The sequence below is a fragment of the Rana temporaria genome, chromosome 1 (assembly GCF_905171775.1).
Source record: "Rana temporaria chromosome 1, aRanTem1.1, whole genome shotgun sequence".
NCBI lineage: Eukaryota > Metazoa > Chordata > Amphibia > Anura > Ranidae > Rana > Rana temporaria.
Window position 1 is genome coordinate 359,451,432 of NC_053489.1, and position 25,012 is coordinate 359,476,443.

The 25,012-nt window shown below is 46.9% G+C and overlaps 1 protein-coding gene across 3 annotated transcripts in view; it reads right to left on the reverse strand.

Annotated features, from left to right (window-relative positions):
- The window catches only part of GNA15 (G protein subunit alpha 15), a 135,401-nt gene that overhangs the window by 6,672 nt on the left and 103,717 nt on the right, over positions 1 to 25,012 (reverse strand). The window contains exon 7 of one of the 3 annotated variants that reach the window (XM_040321777.1): positions 6,370 to 6,713. The exons of the other annotated variants lie outside the window; for them this stretch is intronic. Within the exon in view, the coding sequence (XP_040177711.1) occupies positions 6,667 to 6,713 (47 nt within the window). The 3' untranslated portion in view covers positions 6,370 to 6,666. Of the gene's footprint in view, positions 1 to 6,369; positions 6,714 to 25,012 lie in introns of those variants that run through there. 3 annotated transcript variants of the gene reach the window in all.

The window sequence follows — 25,012 nt, forward strand, 5'->3', positions numbered from 1 at the left end:
AATGACGTTTTAAAAAATGCAGTTTTTTTTAATGCCGAAAAACAACCGTGCATTAGTGTCTGTGTGCAGATGGTCACTATTTTGTTGAAGTCTTCTAGAGCCTGACAAGCTGATACTGTCTGTCTTGCAACACTCTATTCACAATTTGATCAGACCATCACAGGTTTGGGGGGCATTCGAGAGGTACTATTTTCATTGTTTTATGTTCCTTACAGAAAATCAATCTGCTGCTGCTTTTTCTTCAAAGAACCCTTAGCAACCCTTGGAGGAACCCTGGCTGAAGCAATGATTTCTCATGCACAATTTTAACCACTTCCCTACCGAGTCTTACTAAAATGATGTCGGCGGGAACCTTTCATCGAGGAACACACATCAATCTCCTCCCCTTGTGAGTCCCCTTCCCCCTAAGGCCCCATACACACGGGAGGATTTATCCGCGGATACGGTCCAGCGGACCGTTTCCGCGGATAAATCCTCTCGAGGATTTCAGCAGATTTCTCTGCGATGGAGTGTACTCACCATCGCATTGAAATCCGCGCCGAAATCCTTTGGCGATGACGTGTCGCGCCGTCGCCGCGATTATGACGCGGCGACGTGCGCGACGCTGTCATATAAGGAATTCCACGCATGCGTCGAATCATTACGACGCATGCGGGGGATCCCTTCGGACGGATGGATCCGGTGAGTCTGTACAGACCAGCGGATCCATCTGTTGGGATGGACTCCAGCAGATGGATATGTTCTGCATGTCAGCAAATATTCGATCTGCTGGAATCCATCCCAGGGGAGATTTCTCCGCGGAAACAGATCCGCTGGCGTGTACACACCATAGGATCTATCCGCTGAAACCCATTTGCTGGGATTTATCTGCGGATGGATTCTATGGTGTGTACGGGGCCTTACAGTTAGAACACACTTTAGGGAACATATTTAACCCCCTTCGGCGCCCCCTAGTGTTAACCCCTTCCCTGCCAGTCACATTTACACAGTAATCAGTGCAGTTTTATAGCACTAATCGCTGTGTAAATGTGAATGGTCCCAAAATTGTGTCAAAAGTGTCCGATATGTCTGCCGCAATGTCACAGTCACAATAAAAATCGCAGATCGCCGCCATTACTAGTAAAAAAATAAAAATAAATAAAAATGCCATAATTCTATTCCCTATTTTGTAGACGTTAGAACTTTTGCGCAAACCGATCAAATACGCTTATTGCGGTTTTTTTTTACCAAAAATATGCAGAAGAATACGCATCGGTCTAAACTGAGGAAATTTTTTATTTTTTATTTTTTTAATTATGATATTTATTAAATCAAAAAGTAAAAGATATTGGCCCGGATTCACATACATCGGCGCATATTTATGCCGCCGTAGCGTATCGAATATACGCTACGCCGATGTTGCGCACAGCGGCGAGCACAGTATTCACAATGAAAATGCTCCCAACGTTGTGCCGGCGTAACGTAATTTTGTTTGCGTAAGCCAGCGTAAGTGTAAGTGGTTGTGACCTTATGCAAATGATGATCCGAGCGTGGAGCAGTGTTTTACGCCCGGCGTATCATGAACGGAGCATGCACAGTGACATCGACGTATGAGCGCTCCCCTGTGCGCATGCTCACAACTACGCCGGCGCAACTTCCTGGGATACGCCGGCCCACCGGCTTACGCCGAGCGCATAAATACGCCCAGCCATACGCCCATCCGGCGCAAAAGTTCATCCTGCTTGTTTTCCCCCCTGAAGCAAGGTACTTTTGCTGAGAGATGGCGGCAGCTGTAAATGGAGGCAAGGAGAGGAGGAAGAAGAACTTTTCTAAGGAGGAGAGGGCTATTATTATTACGGCAATAGCCAAATTTGATCAGTTCCTCCATGGTGCCCACAGTGCCCGGACCAGCAGGGCACGTAAGAGGGAGATCCTTGAGGAGATCACCCTGGAGGTCAATGCCGTCGGTAATGAGACCAGGACCTCCGACGATGTGAGCAAAAAAATAAATGACCTCAGACGTCGGGTCCGTGACAAGCTGGCCCTTATGAGGAGGCACGCCAGGGGCACGGGAGGAGGACCAGCCTCTGCTCTGCGCTTGACCGATGAGGAGGAGGTCATCGCCCAATGTCTGCAGCGGGAGCAGGTGGAGGGCATGGAGGGCTTTGACTCCGGTGACCAGGCCTTGAGGACAGGTAAGTGTGTTTTATCCCCTATCCGGTGTGTAGCATGTGAGGGGGTGGAAGGGAACATGTGACAAGTGTGTTAGTCCACCAACATGTGAATGCTTTGTGTCATCCACAGATGTGCTGGAGGGAGCTCACACCTCTCCTCTAGAGGAAGTTGTGGAGGAGCATGGGGACCTGGAGGAAGTTGTGTACCTCATTGAGGAGGATCCCATCATCCCTGGACCCTCCCAAACCTCCTCCCCCATCAGGGGAAGCCCCTCACCCTCCTCCACCATCAGGGGAAGCCCCTCACCCTCCTCCACCATCAGGCAAAGCCCCTCAAGGGCCTCCCCGTACACACGGCCCCAAGCCTCTCCTGCCCCCAGGAAGACAAGGGGTGTTCCTGAGTCCCTCCAGGAAAATCTGGCGAGGGATCAGGCCCGCCAGACCTGCCATATGGGTGCTGTAGCCAGGGACCTGCTACGTGTGGCAGACAGCCTGGCCTCCTCGGCACAGATAAATGACAGCCTGCAGGATGTCAGTGGGAACTGTGCTGCGATTGTCACCTGCGTTGGGGAGCTGCAGGCCACAACATCATGCCTCGTGGCAGAGGTAAAGAGACTGGCAGTGGCTGTAAAGGCCAATACTGCTGCCATCAAGGCGGAGGGAAGGCAGACGAGGCGCCACCAGCAGCACAACACCACCCGCCAGCTGCGGATGCAGGCCTAGACTAATGCGGTCCTCACCCGCATTGCCCTGGCATTGGAGGGCAGGCAGCCAGCACATGCCAGGAGTGGCAGACCTGGGGATGAGCCTCCTCCTGATGCCCCACCACCCCCACCTGAGGCTTCCCCCAGACAACTAAGGAGCCGGAGCCGTGTCACCAGGCATGGCCCACGACAGGGCAATTGATTGCCTTTTTTTATTATATATGCTCAGGTTATGAGCGTTTTATTTTTGTTTATGCTCAGGTTATGAGCGTTTTATTTATGTTTATGCTCAGGTTATGAGCGTTTTATTTTTGTTTATGCTCAGGTTATGAGCGTTTTATTTTTGTTTATGCTCAGGTTATGAGCGTTTTATTTTTGTTTATGCTCAGGTTATGAGCGTTTTTATATTTTGTAGTGAATGCACATGGTGAGGAGTGCAGGCTACAGTGTGACTGGTGTGTGAATGTGTGGGTGACATACCTGCCAGCAAGGTGTGTCACCCTGGGTCGTCAGGGAGAGGTTATCCCTACGACCATGTGAATGTGGTATGAATGGACAGCAACACCATTGGGGCCTTGGTGCGGCGTTGCTGCTCCCAAGTCCCGTGCTGTGGACTTGGGCTAATCGAATATGAGGTGGAGGTGGTGTGTGTGAGCTAGGGACCACAGTGGTGTGCATGTATGCATTGTCCGTGTGCCATGATGAATGTGTGTGTTTAACGTGCAAAGATGCGTTCCACGAGGCAACTCCTGACTGCTGTTCCCTCAGCAGACGGGGTAGCCTCGGGCAGGGGGGGACTGTGTGGTTGGGGGGGTCAGGTCATCACATATGTCAATCTCCAGGCCCTTTCTCATGGCGTAGTTGTGCAGCACGCAACATGCACCGATGATCTGGCAAACGAAGTTTGGGGAATACAACAGGGTCCCCCCGGACTTATCCAGGCATCGGAAACGGGACTTCAGGAGGCCAAATGTGCGCTACACCACTGCACGGGTACATATATGTGCTGCATTGTATCTTCTCTCTCCTCTGGTTTGGGGATTACGGTATGGAGTCATGAGATGGGGCCCAAGTGCATATGTCGAGTTACCTGGAAGGGAAAAGACAGGAGGATGTTAGCCGTGCATGTGCCCCTCGTGATGTCTGCATCATGGGGTCGGACAGTCATGCCTGACACCCATGTCACTCACCAACCAGCCAGCTGTCCCTGTACACGTTCTGTTCGAATTCTGTTGGGATGGTGCTTTGACGGAATATGTAGCTGTCGTGGCTGGCCCCGGGGTGTTTGGCACGGACGTGCCATATGAGGCATCGGCTATCACCTGTCTGTTGATGTACATCTGCACAAGTAGGATCGCTGTCTCCTATGGCAACAATCTTGTAACAGTTTCTAATACAAGTTGTAATGAACTACTTCCTTTACCTCCTCTACAATCTCCTCTTGTAGATCTTCACTCAACTGAGCTCCCAGTCTCTCTCACTAGACTTGCTGATCGACTGCCACTGGATCCCCTGAGCTCTTCCAATCTTCTCACACAGTATGTTCCTCAAGCGTCACCCCCGCGTCCCTGCTCGGTCCCTGGCTTGACACACAATACTGCTCTGCAAGCATCACCTCCACTGGTTGGGTCCCTGGCTTGGCGCCTGCTGAAGCTTCCCAATTCCTCACCATTCCCAGTTGGTGAGAACACTGCTCTGGTACTTTCTTCAGCTACTTACAGTGGTCCCCGGTAACAAGGTGGATGGTCCCTTAGTGGCGACAGCTTCCCCTCTACCTCTGACCACGATAGGTTTTCCGGCCAGCAGAACCGTCACTTCTGCTCTCTTGCTTCTGGATAGGCCCCTCAGACAACCTAGCCCCTGGGATAGGCCTCGGGTCTCTGGCCTAGTAGCCTGGGGCAGTACAACATACGTCCACCCAGACAGCCATCCAGGTGTCACAGAACCCAGATCACCTGACTCCACCCAAATAAATAGGGTCTCCCAGCAGGCCAAGGGGCCCAAGAAAATCCCTGAACATTGGCTGAGATACCTCATATACTCCTAATCTGTCCTTGCAATGCCCTTGTCTTATCTAATGCCACTAGGTACCCGGCCACCTAGCGACAGAAGAGAGAAGTGCAGCAATTCCAGAATTAGGGCAAAGTCAGTTGACCTCCTAGCAATTTGCCAAGGCAACTATCACTTGGCAATTAAATTTAAGAGCAACCCTGTCTAAACATTAGGGGGCTACATGTATTTTATTGCTTGTAGAACTTCTACAGGAAAGGGGGTCTTGGGCATGGGATACTCCAAAATGCTTGGCACTTAAAAGTTAGAGGACAATAGTAATAGAGTAATAGTAAGTGTGAACAGTCTAGGTCCTCCCGGCTAAAGACCACAGGGCAAATCTTTTTGGCATCTGGCTACCTTGTGCTGTGGCACAACTGCAGGTATCCAGTGCAGCCTCCAGAATGCTAGCCAGTTTCCGAGATCAGCTCAAGGTCACTATTTACAAGCTACCACCTTCCAGCTTTCTCCAGACACAGCCCAGTGAGTGAGACAGCACCTCTTAGGACAAAATCTGTGGTGTGGTTCTGCAATCAACTCCAAGCAAAGTCCACCCAGGCCCTCAGCTCTGGCACTGCTGGCTCAAGAGCAGCCGATCAGTCCGTGGGAAGCCTGATGGCAGCAGCCTTTCTAGCTCTGGAACTCTCCTGATGAGAAGGAACCCTGATCTCCAGTGTTTCTGACTATTTACTACAATTTCAGCTCCCTACTGGAAACTCCTCTCCAGTGATTGGCTGGAACCTGATAAATGTTTAGGCTGGTTTCTTTGAATCTCCCACCCTAAACTCTGGAAGCTTCTTTCAGAGGCAGAGGAAGCAATCAAACTTCCAGCCTGTGAAACTCTGAACAGACCAGAACAAACAATTACTGTTACTTTAATTACAGAAGGAGCCACGTTACCTAGCATCATATGCCAGGAGGGTGGTAGAATTATTTAGAGCCAAGGGATAAGATACTTCCTGACACCTGCAAAACAGTAGGGATCAGAAAAGACGTGTCCCTTTTAAAAACACTTTATGGGCCCCACATATAAAGTTGAAAATTTAAAGGGCCCAGTCACACAAATCTTTTGTGTTAACACACGTGTAGGGGCAACATATTTTCCTACATGATGGTACACTGCATTAAAGTATAACTAAAGGCAATGGATTAGAACAGCTGTCAGTTTTTATTGCTGTTTGTGTCCCCATTAAGGAGATTCACCCTCTCTATTTGTACTGTTTACCTTTATAGTAAAGGAAAAGTGAAAAGTAAAAGAAAACGCCAAATGTTGGGTTGTCCCCAAAAAAGTAATATAGGAAAAATCTTCCAATGGGGACACTAGTTCTGCTGACCTGGGGGTCCCTGAGAGATTCCCTTAATTTGCAGGTTTCCTTTCACTTCTTGTTTTGGCTTTGGGACAGGCGTGAAGGTAAATCTCCCCAGTGGGATAAAGATGGCAAAAATAAACCTTACAGGGGTTATAACCCTTCCTTATGCTATCCAAAATGAAAAAAAAAAGTTTTGCCTATAGTTCTACTTTAAGGCAACCTATACAGTGGCAATGTCCAAAAACTGCACCTGAAGCATTTTTAGAAATGTATTTTAAAATGCACACCAAATAAGTATTTTACTGTGCATTACCGCAGTGCATTAGTGTGAATGGACCCTAAAGGGCTATCCAACCAAAGGAGTTAACCCACCTGAATTACTTAAACATTTTGGGACTCTATTGATGAGATATCTGTGGTTTTGTTGTTGAATTTGCCCATCTGTTGTAGTCATAAGTAGGGGTCCCAACATGCTACTGAAAAGGTAACAGGAGGACCTGAAACAAGCAAAGATGGTCAGGAACAGAATCTGGAATTAGGGCTGGCAAACTCTCTTTATGGCATTGTAAAGGTGAGGAGTACAAAAAAAATGCATGGTGCCTACAGTTAAACCATGGTGATGGCAGTGTCCTTCTGTTGGGCTGCATGAGTGCTGCTGGTGTCGGGGAGCTGCATTTCATTGATGGTATCATGAATTTACAGATGTACTGCTCTATATTGAAAGAGAAGATGCTACCATCACTCCGTGCCCTTGGTCGTCGTGCTCTTTTCCAACATGACAATGATCTAAAACACACATCTAAGGTCACTGTTGCATTTCCGAAGAAGAACAGGGTGAAAGTGATTCAGTGGCCAATTATGTCTCCTGATCTTAACTCAATCAAACACGTGTAGCACTACCCCCGAAGGAGCTGCTGGTTTGATTTGGGTGGCACGTTACCTCTTTCTTCCCACCGTCTAGGGTACTGGATGAAAGCTGTAATAAAATTAATGTCCACACTGTCGATGTATTTTCTGTGCTTTATTACCCAACGGGGTAAAATGGTAAAAGTAGTGATAGGTGAAGGGATAGAAGAAATGGAAGATGGCGGATTCAGGGTTAACTGGTTTCTGGAAACAGTCCTGCTTCCAACTACAACTTGCTTTGCCACTCTAACCAGAGTGGGTATAGTGCACCTGGATAGGCCTCTCTCACCAGCCTAGCAGCCAGGGTGTAACTCTGAGCTTTAGCAAAGTCCCTGCCACAGACCTTTCCAAAGGGTGGAGATATTCTTGGTCTGAAATCCTTCTCCAATTTGATTTAGCACCCGGATCTCCTTCAAACAGCTTTAGTGATTTCCGGACTGGTAGGCGACCATCATTCAGCCTCCCAGAAATGGTGGGTCCCTCGATGAAGCAACGGGCCTCTCCTGAGATACCAGCCTCGTGCTCGGTATTCCCCCAGACAGGTTCTTCATCGGTCAGCTTCCTCCCTCGGGATGGACAGCACAGGACTACTTGTAAATTGCAGACCCAATCTACCCACCGGGCCTACAGGTAGATTAGTTGTTCTGGACCAACGTGGCCCCGGAGCCAGGAACACTCCAACACACACCCCGGCCAGGAGGGCCACACACGGGGGTGGTGGGACGACTGCCCAGGCGGATGGCAGGGAGGACGATGACCTGAACCAATGGTGTCTGCCCCCTAAATACCTATCCCCAGCATGCACAGCGAGGCGATCAACCCTCCTGATTGGCTGCCGAGGAGAAGCATCCACACGACCCTGACCTCACTGCTGCCACCTGTCGTCTGGGGGGGTGAGGTTCCCCAGACAACAAGCAGGGGCACACAGTACAGCCAGAGCTGGAGCAGAGGCCCTAAATTTAGCCAAATAAACATGGTCAGAGGCAACTAACTCTGTGACCCCCTCTAAATTTACTGCTATGAAAGTAGCCAGGCGCTACACACCTATGGGGAATTCTGAAGAGACAAGTTGGGCATTACTCTCCATCCAGGCTCTAAAAGAGGTTGTTCTTGAAGAATAGAAAAAGATAGATGTTGCAATATGCTGCCAACTCATTTATTCCATGCCTAGAAGACTCGGTGCTGTCCTTACAAATCATAGTCGTTTTTGTTGTGGGGTGTATTCATGTTTGCATCAACAAATTTGAGTAAAACTAAATATTTTGTAATCTAAGTTATATTATTAACCTTACTTTTATGTAATGAGCTAAACAAATGTTCTATAAAACTCAGTTTTGTCAACATTTTGGAAATTGTTCTTGGGTTTATTGGGATGTTGATTAAAATCTTACTTTTCAAAATGGGTGTACTCATTTATGCTGAGCACTGTATGTAAAGAAAAGAAAAAAACAGTAAATATAATTTACAATAGTCAATGTTGTTTCATAGAGTAAAGGTACACTTTAACCACTTAACGACCGCCGCATGTACATATACGTCCACAGAATGGCACGTACAGGCAGATGGGCGTACCCGTACGTCCCTGCCTAGACGTAGGTCGGGGGTCCGATCGGGACCCCCCCCCCCCCGGTACATGCGGCGGTCGGAAATCGTCTGGGAGCGATCTGGGATGAGGGCGCGGCTATTAGTTTCTAGCCACCCCCTCGCGATCGCTCCCCGGAGCTGAAGAACTGGGAGAGCCGTATGTAAGCATGGCTTCCCCGTGCTTCACTGTGGCGGCTGCATCGAATGTGTCATCCCTTTAATAGGGAGACACAATCGATTACGTCAGACCTACAGCCACACCCCCCTACAGTTGTAAACACACACTAGGTGAAACATAACTCCTTCAGCGCCCCCTGTGGTTAACTCCCAAACTGCAACTGTCATTTTCACACTAAACAATGCAATTTAAATGCATTTTTTGCTGTGAAAATGACAATGGTCCCAAAAATGTGTCAAAATTGTCCCAAGTGTCCGCCATAATGTCGCATTCACGAAAAAAATCGCTGATCGCCGCCATTAGTAGTATAAAAAAAAAAAAATCATAGAAATGCAATAAAACTATCCCCTATTTTGTAAACGCTATAAATTTTGCGAAAACCAACCGATAAACGCTTATTGCGATTTTTACCAAAAATATGTAGAAGAATACATATCGGCCTAAACTGAGGAAAAACATTTTTTTTTATATATTTTTGGGGGATATTTATTATAGAAAAAAGTAAAAAATATTGATTTTTTTTCAAAACTGTCGCTCTATTTTTGTTTATAGCGCAAAAAATAAAAACCGCAGAGGTGATCAAATACCACCAAAAGAAAGCTCTATTTGTGGGAAATAAAGGACCACGCAATTGTCTGTTAAAGCGACGCAGTGCCGAATCGCAAAACCTGGCCTGGTCTTTTAGCTGCATTTTGGTCCGGGGCTTAAGTGGTTAAAGCGGGGGTTCACCCCAAAAAAAAATTTAATATTAGATTCAGCCGAGTTGTCAGAATGACAATCGGCTGTTTTTTTTTATTTTATCCCCGTACATACCGTATTTTCCTGGCCAGTCTCACGTCAGCACACTATGGGTTAATCCCCTCCTCCGGTCCACCAGTACCACCTTCTTCTTAGATAATAAGTAGGGGGCCCCTCCTCTCCAGTCCTTGTTCCTTTTTTTTGGTCGGACGACCGGACTCTAACAAAGAGATAGAAAAAGAAAAAAAAACCCTACCGAACCATCCCACCCAGGTTCAGGCTCTCCTGGCGTGGAAGGTCCAGAATAATGAGGTATGTCCCTTCATGACACTGGACTCTCAGGCATGAGCTGCGGGCATATAATAGCTTATAGAGCTTACTGTTTGAGGGTGAGGGGGCTGTGGTGTTTGCGGCTGCTTGGATGCCTGTCTGTACCTCATGGAAGCTGAGCTCCATAGGAGCGCGCTGGCTGCCCTCCCTGTGCTTTCTGGACGAGCGCTGATGATGTCACGGGGGGGGGGCGGTGCTGTGTAGCTGACACTGGCTCTGAACAGGATGCTGTTGGTGAGTCTCCTCAGAGGGAGGTGGAGAGATTGTGTCAGCTGACTTGGTTTCTAAACCTCTGCTTGTTCCTTCTACAGCGTTCTGTGTATTGCTGTGTAACTGCTGCCACCCTGTGGCCATTTTCTTTACTGCAAAAGGTTAGTGTTTTTAATAGAAGTTTAAACAGCTTTTTTTCTGTCTTCCTTAGGGGAATAATAATACTGTTAGGAATAATAATAAAAAAAACTGTAGTTTTTTTATTTTATATATATATATATATATATATATATATATATATATATATATATATATATATATATATATATATTTGTTGCTAGAATATTTTTTTGGGGTCAGCTCCTGATTACGGTATCCTTTCGTTTATGCAGCATGAGCTCACCACAGCCCCAGAATGCACAAAATTTACCAGAAAGATAGGAGGGGTCGACGGGGGCCATAGTAAAAGAGTGCAAATAACGAGAACTAAAAACACGTTTTCTTGGTTGTCTTTTTAGGAGCAGAAGCCCTAAAACAAGACATACACGGAGAAAAAAGTCCCGCCACCGTTCCAAATCTCCGCAAGCGTCTGGATCTCGGGCAACGCACAAGTCCCATTCTAGCCCAGCTCGCAAATCTAGCCAGCCCAAGACCACAGAACTAAGACCCCGCCCAGATGACGGTCTTTGTTGGGCATGTTCGGCGCCTTCCGAACCTGGCAAACTTTTGTGCACCGGCTGCATTAGAGACGTCGCTAAAGATAGAGAGGCTGAAGCGCAAAGGAATAGAAATTACATTTAAGACGCAGTCACAGAGGGGGATACAATCAGCCTCAGCTGGCAAAACCCCAAGATCTAAAACCAAATTCAGAGCGGACCCTCAAATCCGAGATGAATCACCAGACTCTGAAGGGCCATCACGAGGTTCGTCAGACACGGAAGAACCTTCTGAATTTCTATAAAATTTTCAATACATAGAATCATTTGTCACGGCTGTAAAGGAAGCCATAGACTGGGATCAGGATACTCAGCCGCCTGAAAAAATTAAAAGATTTTTTCTGAGTCACCTTTTGCCTGCAATTCGCGAGTGAGTCGAAGATGAATGGGAGAGACCGGAAAGAAGGGCGAACGTGCAGAATCGTCTTTCAATATTATACCCTTTTAAACCCCCAGAAGCAGCTCTCTAGGATTCCCCGCTGGGCATTGATGTGGCCTTACAACGCCTGGCCAGACAAGTCACCTTGCTGTTACAGGATTCTACAACATTTAGAGATCCAATGGACAGGCGTGCTGATACAGACCTAAAAAAGTTTTTTTTCCTCCGCTGGTGCAGCATGCCGCCCGGCCATAGCCTTAACCTCAGTCTCCAGAGCTCTGAAGGTCTGGACCTCAAAGATACAAACAGCCCTGAAGGCAGGCATGGAAACAGAAGCGGCCATACAAACATTAGAAGAATTAGACCTCGCCGCCGATTTTATAGCAGAGGCTTTGATGGATCTGGTAAAGCTACTCGCAAAAATCATAGCTTTCGCAGTGACAGCCAAGAGGGCCCTTTGGTTACGTCATTGGGTAGCCGACAGTAGTTCTAAACGAAGTCTCTGCAATATCCGTTCAATGGAAAAGTGCTATTTGGGAAATCCCTGGAAGAGGCTATTAGTCGAGCAACGGGGGTAAAATCGGGTCTGATGCCTCAGAGACCCAAGAGGAGGCAGCAGACCACCCGGCCAGCTCAACCAGATTACAAGAGGACCTATGACGCCAGGTCATATAAACCTGGACGGGAGTACGCTAGACCCTACTGGAGAAACTCGCAGGGCTCTTTTTTGCGGAATGTAAAGACCAAAGCAGCACAGACCGCGAAGAAACCCGAGAAGTCTCTTTGACGGGTTAACCACCCATCCTCCCCAGGTGGGCGCCAGGTTAACGTCCTTTTGGAGGATATGGGCGGAAATAGTCAAGGACCAGTGGGTCCACAAGACGCTAAAATATGGCTACAAAATATCCTTTCAGAAGAAACCTCCCAATATAGTGGTTCGCACAGATTGGCCGACAGACCAGAAAAAACGAAACTGTTTACAAGAATATTTAACCGGCTTACGACAAGAGAATGCGATTTTGCCAGTACCCATAAAACAGGGAAAAGGGGTATACTCTCCAATCTTTCTGGTTCCCAAAGCATCAGGAGAACTCAGACCGGTTTTGGACCTGAGAAGTTTAAATCATTATATAACTCACAGGACGTTCAAAATGGAATCCATATTTACGATCATCTCAGTATTGCAACCAGGGGACTGGTTGATATCAATCGATTTAGCAGATGCATATCTGCATGTCCCAATCAGCGAGAACCACAAAAAATACTTAAGATTCATGGTAGGAGAAGATAATTTCCAGTTCAGATGTCTACCTTTTGGGATCAGCACAGCTCCTCGAGTATTTTCCAAGATCCTACTAGCCGTCATTGCCGTCATCCGTCTGAAGGGTATAAAGATTTTTCACTACCTAGACGACATCCTTGTAGTAGCCCGTTCAAGCAGTCAGCTAATTTCGCAACGCAAGGTAGTGCTAGAAACCCTATCAAAGTTTGGCTGGATCATCAACTGGCAGAAGAGCCAGTTAGTTCCCTCACAGGAGATGGAATATCTGGGACTGATCTTCAATACAGACACAGGACTTGTCCTGCTACCCGAACGCAAGAGGGCAGAATTGGTAGCCTGCCTAGACAGCGTGATGAAGTCACCGTTACTATCAGCAAGGGATTGTATGACTCTGCTCGGGATGTTTACAGCAGCAATCCCAGCCATTCCCTGGGCAAGGTTCCACACAAGGGCATTCCAGGCGACTTTTCTGAGCCAGTGGGATGGCACGTCTCTCCACCAGAAGATTCTCATGCCGAACCAAATTCGCCAGAACTTAGCTTGGTGGACGACGCCAGAAAATCTGTCCCTCAGCCCCGGAGACTGGGTTCTGATAACCTCGGATGCCAGTCTCCGGGGCTGGGGAGCTCACTGCCTCGGCAGGCAGGTACAGGGCGTATGGAACAAGTTGGAATCCAGACACTCCAACCTCTTGGAACTGCAAGCAGCATATCTGGCCCTGCGGGCCTTCGAGAAACTAGTGCAAGGAGCCCGAGTCAAACTGATGTTAGACAACAAGATGGCGGTGGCATACATAGCCAAACAGCGTGGAACCAAAAGTTTGCCACTGTTACAAGTGGCGAACAAGATATTTGTCTGGGCCGAAGCACATCTGGAAGCCCTAACAGCAGCCTACATTCCAGGCAGCCAAAATTCCATTGCGGATCGTCTGAGTCTGGAATTTCCAGACAAAAATGAATGGGCCCTGAACAGGAAGTTCCTGGAGCCAGTCTTTTCCGATTGGGGGACACCCTCAGTGAATGCCACGCGGAGTTCCTGGTTCCGGGACCATGTTGGTCAGAAACATTTGAGCTGTGGCAGGGAGCTCAGTGGTCGACTGGGTTCCCAAATCCTGAAGATCCCAAGCGGTATAGCTGTTCGGTGGGGAGTCCATCTGAGGAGAGCAAATGAGAGGCTGGCGATCCAATAGGGTCTCGACAATCCAACGGGGATCAAGGTATCCGGACACTGGGAGGCTGGTCACCTGTCAGTCGGTACCTGAAAGAAATTAGAAGGAGATCCAGGCGTAATTCCACTAACGAGGTTCATCTCCGTAACTACAATCAGGAGGGCCTGTGGCAGAGGTTTCTCACTGAATCTATTCCAGGAGGGTCTGTGGCAGAGACTTTTCCTCAAAGGTTTGAGCGATACTCAGGCTGCCAGGTCAGTGAGTGAGGCCTGTCCAGGTACTCTATTCCCACTCAAGTAGGAGTGGCGCAAGAAGTGTTACACATGGGAGCAGGACTGTTTCCTTATTGCTACGCCTGAATTTGCTATTCTTGTTCTTCTTTCAACTCTACCTTCTTCACCACAAGTTTTATTGTTTTTACCCAGCTGGGTAATAAAGAGCACGGCAAAAGACACCTGTTGTGGACATTCCTTTACTTCTACTATATGCACCATACACCCCTAGGAATTCAGAGAGCCACGAGGTAAATGTGCCACCCAAAACAAACCAGCATCTCCTCCGGGGGTAGTGCTACATAAGCTTTTAAATATATTTTTCAATTTCTTGTGAAAAAAAAAATATATTTTTCAAAGTTGACTGATTGTTGCAGTGTCATACAAAATCATTCTACAGAGATTTGACAAAAGGTTATGACAAGAAGACGGTTACAAATGTACAAATAGTGTTTGTATGAAAAATAAACTAAAACCTTACGGGGATGTTTTAAAAGCCCACAATATGATTTCCGATAACACAAAATACGCAAACATAGATTTTACAATTTCTGTTCTATTCAGCATTTCTCTTTTTTTTTGTCTTAGAAACAATCAAAAGCATCGATTGCTCCAATTATCAACATATTTTTTCTGTAAAACAGACTTTTTGCTGTGTAAAAACACTTTTCCAATGAGCCAGTAGTTGGAACACAACATTAAAGCTCAAATGAGAACAAAATAGTTATTTATTGTTTGTTTTTTGTTTGTATTTTTTAAAGAAAATTGTCTCCTGTTCCCTGCTAAAAATGGTTTATTAAAGTAGGTTTTTCATAGGAAAGAATGAAAGATGCTTGGGTGGAGAATGGCGCTAACAGTACTGATGCTTCTTACACTGGGTAAAGTTGTGTAGTAAATATTATGCCGCGTACAGACGGTCGTTTTTTGTGATGAAATAAAACGACGTTTTAAATCATGAAATAAAACGACGTTTTTGAAACATCATTTTCAAAAACGATGTTGCCTACACACCATCGTTTTTTCACAATGCTCTAGCAAAGCGAGGTTACGTTTCACCACTTTTTTCCATTGAAGCTCACTTCATAACTAGCTTCTGGGCATGCGCGGGTTTAAAAACGTCGTTTTAAACGTCGTTTTTGCTACACACGGTCAATTTCTGTGAAACAAAAAACGACGTTTTGAAAAACGACACAAAAAATTCGAGCATGTTCGAATTTTTTTTTGGTCGTTTTTTTGAAGACATAAAACGACGTTTTGCCCACACACGATCATTTTAAATGACGTTTTTTAAAACGTCGTTTTTTTTCATCACAAAAAACGACCGTCTGTACGCGGCATAAGCTTGGCTCTATGGGTGTGGCTTGACATGAAGGTATAAATCTAACTTGAAAATAGGGGTTATGTGAGGAAGGAACCTGTTCCACCACAGTTTTGCCAACATTTGTTGTAAGGTTGTAGATGGAAAAGTTTCATGAAGCTTCTGGAGTGTTTTATACCACCTTAATATCGGCTTGTGGGCTGGCTCTTGAATGGAGGTGTCAAATGGAGGTGAGAATTTGTGTGTAACATTCAGAATGTGGTCATCATTATCTGGTGGTCTTAGGGTAATTTTTCTCTAAGTGCTTTGAAATAAATATAGTCATCTGGTTTAGAGTTCTGTTTATGGGACATAGATGTTAGGAAAATTGACATTTCCTTCTGTTTAATCATCTCTATTTTGGAGGTAGGCCCAGAAAGAATGTCTCTTTCTAGGGTGGGTAAATTCAATTCTGATCTTGTGAGGTGTTCCCATGTCTATGAAATCCTTTACTAATCAAGGTCTAGAGAAGGGTTCAGAAGGATGGAGCTGAATATGGTTATCAGGTAGAAAGTCTGTGTCAGCAAAAACAAAATACAGTGTATACCCAGGTGAATAGTTATGCGCAGACGGAGAATTCCTAATAGCCAAACCTATTGTCAGGAAAGAACAAATGTGCATAGGCACATATTTATGCATGAACAGCAATTGTCTTCTAGCCAGAGCTGCACTCATGCAAATGCGGATGTGCAAATGTGTGTGCATGCCTGTATGCACCCCGGCCACTAGATTGGCACCAAGTTGGCTATTCAAACACCTCTGCTGCACCAGGACCTTGCCTTATGGTCTACAACTTTCTGCTACCTGCTACTTGTTCCTGTGCTTGATTTCTTGTTGCCGTTCTGCTATCCATCCAACCATGCTTGAACTCTGCCTGAACCACCCCTGGCTTGCTCTTTGACCAAGTCCCTGCCTGATTTTTCTGCCTATATGCTTACCGTTGCCAACTCCAGCCTGAATCTGACTAGTCTTCTGCCTGCTGCTCTGTACCTAACCTGCCTGCTAGTTACTCATCTGGCTTGCCTGACTCTGCTCTGTGTCTAGCCTGTGGAGGCCATCCCTACTCCTGCAGCCTGCCAAGTACATGCTGTCTGCCACCTGCTGGCCTGCCAACTGCTTGCTGCCCATGACCAGCCAGCCACCAAGTGCCTGCTGACTGTCTTTCAGCCGACTGCGCCTGCATCTCCTGTTACCTTATCAGGGGTACCGAGCCGGAGGTGTAAGAGATTGCCTGCCAACCAACTATCCACTGCAGTAGACTGGTAGTATGATAAGCCTTGAAATTGAATAAACCCACTCCACTTGTATATTTAAAAAATGTGAGAGGCTCTGACACCAAGGCTGGGGGTATTATTATGGTCACTAATAGAAATGTTGGAAATTACTATGACTGCCCCTGACAGATGGATGGAGCTTATCTTACTCTCATTTCCTCTTCAGTGTGCATAACTGTACATTGGAAAAAATGTTGAAGTGTTACGACCTATTTTTTTTTTTTAATAGGCCACCTAAATTGAAACAATGCACCTTAATGCATGAAAAGATACTGCTATTGTGAGGCCCTCTTGAACATGTGTGTGTGTGTGTGTGTTTAAGATCATACTTTGACTCAATGCTTTGACTGGGGTGGCAGAACAAGCATTCTCCCTAGGTTATGAAGTTGGTCAGATGGGAAGATGCTTGTAGCCCAAATCAGGATAGCAGCCTATGGTGACAATGCTAATTCTAAATAGATAGACCAACATAGTTGTCACCCTAGGAGAAGAAGTGTGTTATTGGCAAGTTCACCAGGTGAAAATAAAAGGAAAAAACAACTGAAAAGGCTGATGTAGCCACCACGTTTAACCACTTTAGCTCCAGAAGGTTTTACACCCTTCCCGACCAGGCCATTTTTTGTGATACGGCACTGCGTTACTTTAACTGACAATTGTGTGGTCGTGTGACGCTCTAACCAAATAAAATTGATGTCCTTTTTTTCCCCACAAATAGAGATTTCTTTTGGTGGTATTTGATCACCTCTTTGATTTTTATTGTTTGTGCTATAAACAAAAAAAGAGCAAGAATTTTGAAAAACAAAAAAAAATATTCTTTACTTTCTGCTATAAAACATATAAGTGTATATTGATTGGTTTGTGCAAAAGATATAGGGCCAGATTCACAAAGCACTTACGCCGACGTATCTAGAGATGCGCAGCGTAATTGAAAAATGCGCCGCGCGTATCTTTGCGCCTGATCCTCAAAACGGGGTTAAGCCTGCAAACCAGTTTTTTCCGTCCGACGTAAAACGATTACACCGGCGCATCTTGGAGCGCAAAATACGCTAGACACACCATTGTTTTGATAGGCAAAGATGCAAATGAGGGAGATACGGCGATCCACAAAATTAAGTTTGTGCGGCGTAGGCTACGCCCTGTGCGCATCTGCTAGTTTCCCGGCGGAAAGTTACACTTTATAAAAGGTGCCTTAATTTTGCACCAGCCGTGTAAAGGTCAGCTAAAGCAACACCATTAAGGAAGAGCTGAGCACACAGACTTGCCGGACTACAATCTGTCTGCCAACATGCCAGGGGCATCCATGCTCATAACTATACTAGTGACTTTAGAGGCGCAAAGAAGGAGGAGGGAACAGAGGAGGAGGAGGGCACAGGAGAGGATATACCGCAGACGCCTAGATGTCTTTCGCATTACTGCTTCTGAGGTGTATCGCACCTTCAGATTCAACCGTGAAGCCATCCTGGAATTAACCACAACCCTGCAGGATGACATCACCAGCCCAACACACCTCTCACATGCAGTGGAGCCACTGATCAAGGTCCTGGCAACACTCCATTTCCTTGCCACTGGCTCTTTTCAGCGCACAAGTGGATTGTTGGCTGGGATGTCACAATCCTCCATGAGCAGATGTGTGCACCAGGTTGTCCCCGCAATCCTGAGACGCATGGCCAACCAAATCATCAAACCCACCCAGGAGGACCTGCGGATGAAGACCATGACAGATTTTTACAAAATTGCCAGATTCCCACGCACTGTGGGGGCCATTGATTGCACACATGTGGAACTACAGCCCCCCGTGAAACAGAGCACATGTACCGCAATCGGAAGCATTGGCATTCAATCAATGTACAGGTGATAGTGGATGCCCAATGCCTCATATGGCATGTCCGTGCCAAACACCCAGGATCCAGCCATGACAGCTTCATATACCGTCAAAGCAACATCTCAAGAGAATTTGAACAGAACATGTATGGGGACAGCTGGCTGGTTGGTGAGTGACATGGGTGTCAGGTATGACTGTCCCCCCCCATGATGCAGACATCACGTGGGGCACATGCATGACTAACATCCTCTTGTCTTTTCTTTTCCAGGTGACTCTGCATATGCACTTGGACCCCATCTCATGACTCCATTCCGGAACCCCCAAACCCCAGGAGAGGAAAACTACAATGCTGCACACATACGTACCCGTGCAGTGGTGGAACGCATCTTTGGCCTCCTGAAGTCCCGTTTCCGATGCCTGGAAAAGTCTGGGGGTACCCTGTTGTATTCCCCAAACTTTGTGTGCCAGATCATCGGTGCATGTTGCATGCTGCACAACTTCGCAGTGAGAAGGGGCCTGGAGATTGACATACGTGATGACCTGACCCCCCAACCAGACATTCCCCCCCAACCAACTCTACCCGGTCTGCTGAGGGAACAGCAGCCAGGAGACGCCTCGCAGAAGGCATCTTTGCACAGTAAACACACACATTAATCATGGCACAATGAGAATGCATGCATGCACACCACTGTGGTCCCTAGCACACACACCCCACATGCACATCGAATTGGATTAGACCCAAGTAAACCACATGGTATTAGGGAGCAGCAACGCCACACCAAGGCTACAATTATGTCACTGTGCATTTATACACCATTCACATGGACCTGGGATCACTTCTCCCTGGTCCTGGGGATCCCTATTCCACCAAAACTGAGGGTGGCACCCTTTTTCACCAGGAATGTCACCCCCACATTCATACATCATTCACACACATAAAACAAATCATAATCACAGTAGAAAATCATAAACAAATTAAAAAATAAACCAAAAGAACATCCCAAATAATCAACGGCGGCGTGAGCTACGCCTGGGCCGGCCACGGCCACGGGCCCTCAGGGGAGACTCATGAGGGGGGAAGCAGGGGAAGGAGGAGCCTCCCCTGGGCTCTGCCCACCTGCTGGCCTGCCCTCCAAGGCCACGGCTATCCTGTTCAGGCCCAGAGTGAGGGCTGCCATATTGGCCTGGACAGCCTGGGTATTGTCCTGGACAGCCTGGGTCAGGGCAGTCACCTCCAGGGCCACGCCTGCTGTGGCGGACTGCAGCTCACAAAAACACGTTATCAGCGATAATGAATTTGTGCCCACATCACTGACCGACTCCTTAATGGAGACCAGGCTCTCCTCCATCTGGGCCAAAGTCCAGGTGACCTGACCCAGATGGTGGGTCTGACAGGCCTGCTCCCTCTGCAGATTTGCAGGCAGGAACTCGGCCACCCCCTGGTCTTCTGGGTGGCCTTCCTGCCTGCAGTTGAGTCTTGTGGCCTGGGAGCAGGGGATCCCCCTGGGGGGGGGGCCTGTTGGGGGAGGAGTGGGAGGGACTACCCCTGATGGTGGCCTGACTGCCTCCAGATGAGGCTTGTGGCCTGGGAGCAGGGGATCCCCCTGGGGGGGTGGGCCTGTTGGGGGAGGAGTGGGAGGAACTACCCCTGATGGTGGCCTGACTGCTGTCAGCCACAAGGGGATCCACATTCCAACACTCCATAATTTCCCTGGCAATGTCCATCCGATCATCCACAACCTCCTCCCCCTGAACCTCCTCATGAGGGGAGTTGTGGCCACTCCCCTGCCCTGGGGACTCCGGCCTTTCTGGGGGCTCCTCAGCAGCCTGGTGTCCGGGGCATGGTGCGGACTGGCCAGATGGCCCAGCAACCTCCTGGCCATCTGTGGATGACACAAAACATACACAGGTTGGAGGATCCACACACTTGGCACATATTCCCTCCCCCCCCCCACACATGCTACTCGCCAGATGGAAAAAAAAACGTACCTGTCCTCACAGCATCATCGGAGTCAAAGCCAGGCAGGCCCACCACTTGCTAAAAAAGGGGTAGAGAAAGGAAGCGCCACCTAAGTGCAGTATTAAAGAGGTTCTTTTAATGACACATTGTAAAAAACACACTTACAAGAAGGTAAGGAAAGAAGGCTCATCTGTAACATCCTGTAGTCCCCGTCCCGGATCCATGGGCTGCTTTAGAAGTGAAGAAAGCAGATTGTGTGGAGTCTTCAGGCCTGTCCTGTGGCCTTCAGGATGTAGTCTGTTCCAGCCTCACAGGTCATGTGACAGGTCACGTGATTACTTCCCAGGAACACTTCCGGGAGGAGGGTCAAACAGGGAGAACAAAGGCTGATTGGGCTACGCGCTCGGAGCCACTGCTCCTTCTATTGGCCTGATGGTGAGCTATAGAGGCTGGTGCTTTTATGCTTATGTCGGTCCACCACTTGCTGGCTATGGAAGCACCGGGCCACCGCACGTTCCTCCTCAGTCCACCTTACGGTGCAAGGTGGACCTCCTCCAGTGCCCCTGGCATGGGCTGTTTGCTTGGCCAGCTTGTCACGGACCAGGCTCCTCAGATCATTGATCTTCTTGGCAATCCCACTGGGGGTCCTTGTCCCCCCCCCCCCCGCATTGATCCGATCAGTAATCTGCTGAATGATCTCCCTCTTCCTGGCCGGGGTGATGTCCCGGCTCTCAGGGCCATGCAAATATCACCCAAATTGGGTGATCGCTCTGGCAAGTAAGTGCTTCTCACGCACCGAGAAGTTCAGCTTCCTTCTCTTTGGTGCCATCTCACCACACAGCACTCAGCACCAAACACACACAAAAATCAAACTGAACAAACAAACAAACAAACACAAAAACACACAGAACAAACAGACAAAAAAACCCAGAACAAACAGAAACAAAAAGACACAGAACAAACAAACACAAATCAGACAGCAAAAAAACAGACACCAATATCAAACAACACAAGCAGACAGCTAATACAAAAACAAAAAAAAAACACAGAAAAAACAGACACAAAAAACACTCAGAAAAAACACACAGCTACTACAACCTCCTACTACAATAAATTTTTAATCTAACACTACTACACTAACCAACAAACACCAACAGACAACAGAACAAAAGCACCTTACTTTAGGAAGGGGAACACATGGATGTACTTTTGCAATGGAAGGGCGTTTGTCTGGGGCTATTTATACACAGGGCGTATCTCACTAAGTACGCTTGGCCTTTTTCCTATCTCACTGATTGCGCCGGGCTGAGTTCTGAGCATGCCCAGTGAGGTGCATATATTCATGCGTGCATGCACAGTACAGCCGGTACTTCATTTGCATGGGGTCACGGCTCATTTCAATGGAGCACGCCCACTTCCTTCCCACTTTCAATTACCCCGCTTTACGCCTCAGAATTTACGTTACGCTGGCGCACATTTGGGCGCAAATGCTCTGTGGATATGGCACTTACGTCACAAAATTCAGCCGCCGTAACGTAAATGACATGCGTTACGACGAACTAAATATGCGCCGCTCTACGTGAATCTGGCCCATAGCGTCTACAAACTCTGGCATAGATTTAGGGACTTTTTTTTTCTATAATTATTACTAGTAATGGGAGCAATCAGCGATATTTAGCGGGACTATGACATTGTGGCAGACAAATCTGACACTAAGTGAAACTGTTTGGGGACCAGTGACACCAATACAGTGATCAATGCTTAAAAAAAGCACCGTCACTGTACTAATGACACTGGCAGGGAAGGGGTTAACATCAGGGGCAATCAAAGGGTTAATTGTGTCACTAGGAGGTGCTTTCTAACTGTGGGGGATGTGCTTTGACTAAAGGAAAACAAGATCTCAATTTCCCTCTGGCAGAACGGTGGTCTGCCTGATAGGACAGCTCAGTGCAGTATGAAAACTCCTCCTACATGCTTTATCAGGAACTGAAAAGTATATAGCATACTGCTGATGAGTAAAGGTATTTAGCAGTTTATATTCACTAAAATAATTCCATTTCCATGTTTTGTGCGATGTGGAAAACCAGATATAGTGATTTCAGGGTCCTGGATTGAGTAACACTTTAATGCTGCCAGTGCTCCAGCTAGGGAGATTCCCCCTCTCTCTTTGCACTGTGTACCACTATCTTCAAAAGTGAAAGTAAAAGAAACTCCCAAATTTTGGATTAACATCAGAACAGGAAAGGAGGGTAAATCGTGGGGACACTAGTTCTGGCGACCCTTGTGACACCCTGGGATTCCTGCTGATTTTCTTTCACTTTCTGATTTGGCTACAGGACATGAAGTGAAGGGAAATCTCGTCAATGGGACGCAGATGGAAAAAAAAAACTGACGGGTTTATAATCCTTCCACTACTCCAGGCATAAGCAATTAGCGGACCTCCAGCTGTTGCCAAACTACAAGTCCCATCATGCCTCTGCCTCTGGGTGTCATGCTTGATGCTGTCAGGGTCTCGCTATGCCTCATGGGACTTGTAGTTTGTCAACAGCTGGAGGTCCGCTAATTGCATATCCCTGCACTACTCTATCCAAAATGGAAAAAAAGTGTTACGTTTATTGACACTTTTTACCTCCCTGGCGGTATTCCCAAGTGTGGCTCAGGGTGAAATTTCAGTACCATTAGCGGTAACCCTCGGGATTGCATCGCAGGATCCTGGAAGAGGTTACTTACCTTGTTCCCACAAACCCGCAATGTACTCCCGCTGTGTCCGGCAGCCGGATCTGTCCTGGCTTCCGTTCCCTCCAACCATTGCGATGCATGGGGGAGGAACCGGCAGCAATTTCAAAATGTATAAAACACAACACACAAACTCAATACATTGTAATCTTATTGGATTATATTACTGTATCAAATCATTTAACCTTAGTTTGTCCCCAATGCTTTGTCCAGTACCCTGCCTGCAGGTTTACTGTTCTTTCTGCCTGGAAACTGGAGAACATCCATGGCATCCAAAAAGCATGCATCTTCATCAAAAGAGGTTCATGACCTGCTTGAAAACAGCGATAGCGATTCAGAATCACTTGCAGAATTGAGTGATAGTGATTCATAGGAAAATTCATCATCAGACACAGAAAGTGATTTCAGTGACGATTCTGCGAAGCGATGTGCGGACTTGGTGCTCTATTAACTGCGGTACGGATCATGCAGCACCCCCCAAGATTAACATTTACTGGAGCACCTGGTATGAAAGTGGACATTGATGATGACAACCCCTTGGCATACCTACAACAATTTCTGACCGATGAGGTTTTTGAAAAAATTGTTGCGGAGAGGAACCAGTACCAAGAGCAACTAGCTACCACACGTTGGAAGTTTTCAAAAAGTAGAAAGTGGGAACCAGTGACCAAAGATGACATTGGAAACTTTCTGGGCCTAATAATACTTCAGTGAGTGGTGGGAAACCCCCTGCAGAAGTGGTATTGGACAACTAACAAATTTCTTGCCACTCCATTCTTTGGCACGGTCATGTCAGAGTACAAATTTTCCTTGATAGTGAAACATTTGCACTTCGAAAACAACGAAGAATTTAATGAAACTACTCATCCAGCACCAAAACTCAAGATAATTTGGGAAGTATATCAAATGATTCTGAAGAATTTCCAACAGAGCTATGTGCCAGATAGAGATATTGGCATAGATGAAAGTCTAATGGCCTACAAGGGAAGGCTCAGCTGGTTACAATACATGGCATCAAAGAGAGCACGATTTGACGTAAAATCCTTCATGCTATGCGAATCATCAACTGGCTACATTTGGAATTCTGTCCTGTACACTGGAAAAGGAACATAATTCAACCCAAAATAGAGCAACTATGGAATGGCAACATCTAACGTTCTTTCACTGATTGAGCCATTGCTAAATCAGGGCTATTGCATTTCTACCGACAACTTTTACACATCTCCTGAAACTTTGTGAGTTTCTTCTGCAGAACAAAACGAAACCGTTAGGGCTAACTGGTGCGACATGCCACCAATGTTTGGCAGTAAGAAGCTGAAGACTGGAGAAATGGTTGCCTGGCAGAAAGGCAAAATGATGGCACTGCGATGGCATGACAAAAAAGCCTAATGTGTACAGTCCATAATACGTCTGCTGGTACGCACAAAAGGTGGTAAAGAAATCAAGAAGCCACAAGTAATGATAGACTACAATAACACCATGGGAGGTGTTGACAGAGCCGACCAAGCAATGACATTCTATCCAGCAATACAGAAACAGCAAAAAAAGTACTATAATGCCTCGTGCACACCGTCGGACATTTAATCATGCAAAAATCTGCCGTGAGTCAGTCGGAAGTCCTACAGAAAGATAGAGAACAGGTTCTCTATCTAAGGTCCATCGGACTTCCAACCAAAAAAATCAGATGGAGGCTACACACGGTCGGACTTTCCGAGAAAAAAAGCCTGTCTGACTTTTTTCTCGGAAAGTCCGACCGTGTGTACAAGGCATTAGAAGATCTTCAGGCAAGTGTGACAAGTCTATGATTCATTCTGACTGTATTTGGAAAGTTGCCAAACTGATCTTCGTAAACCACCAAACACCAATGGCTGCGAATAGAGCTGG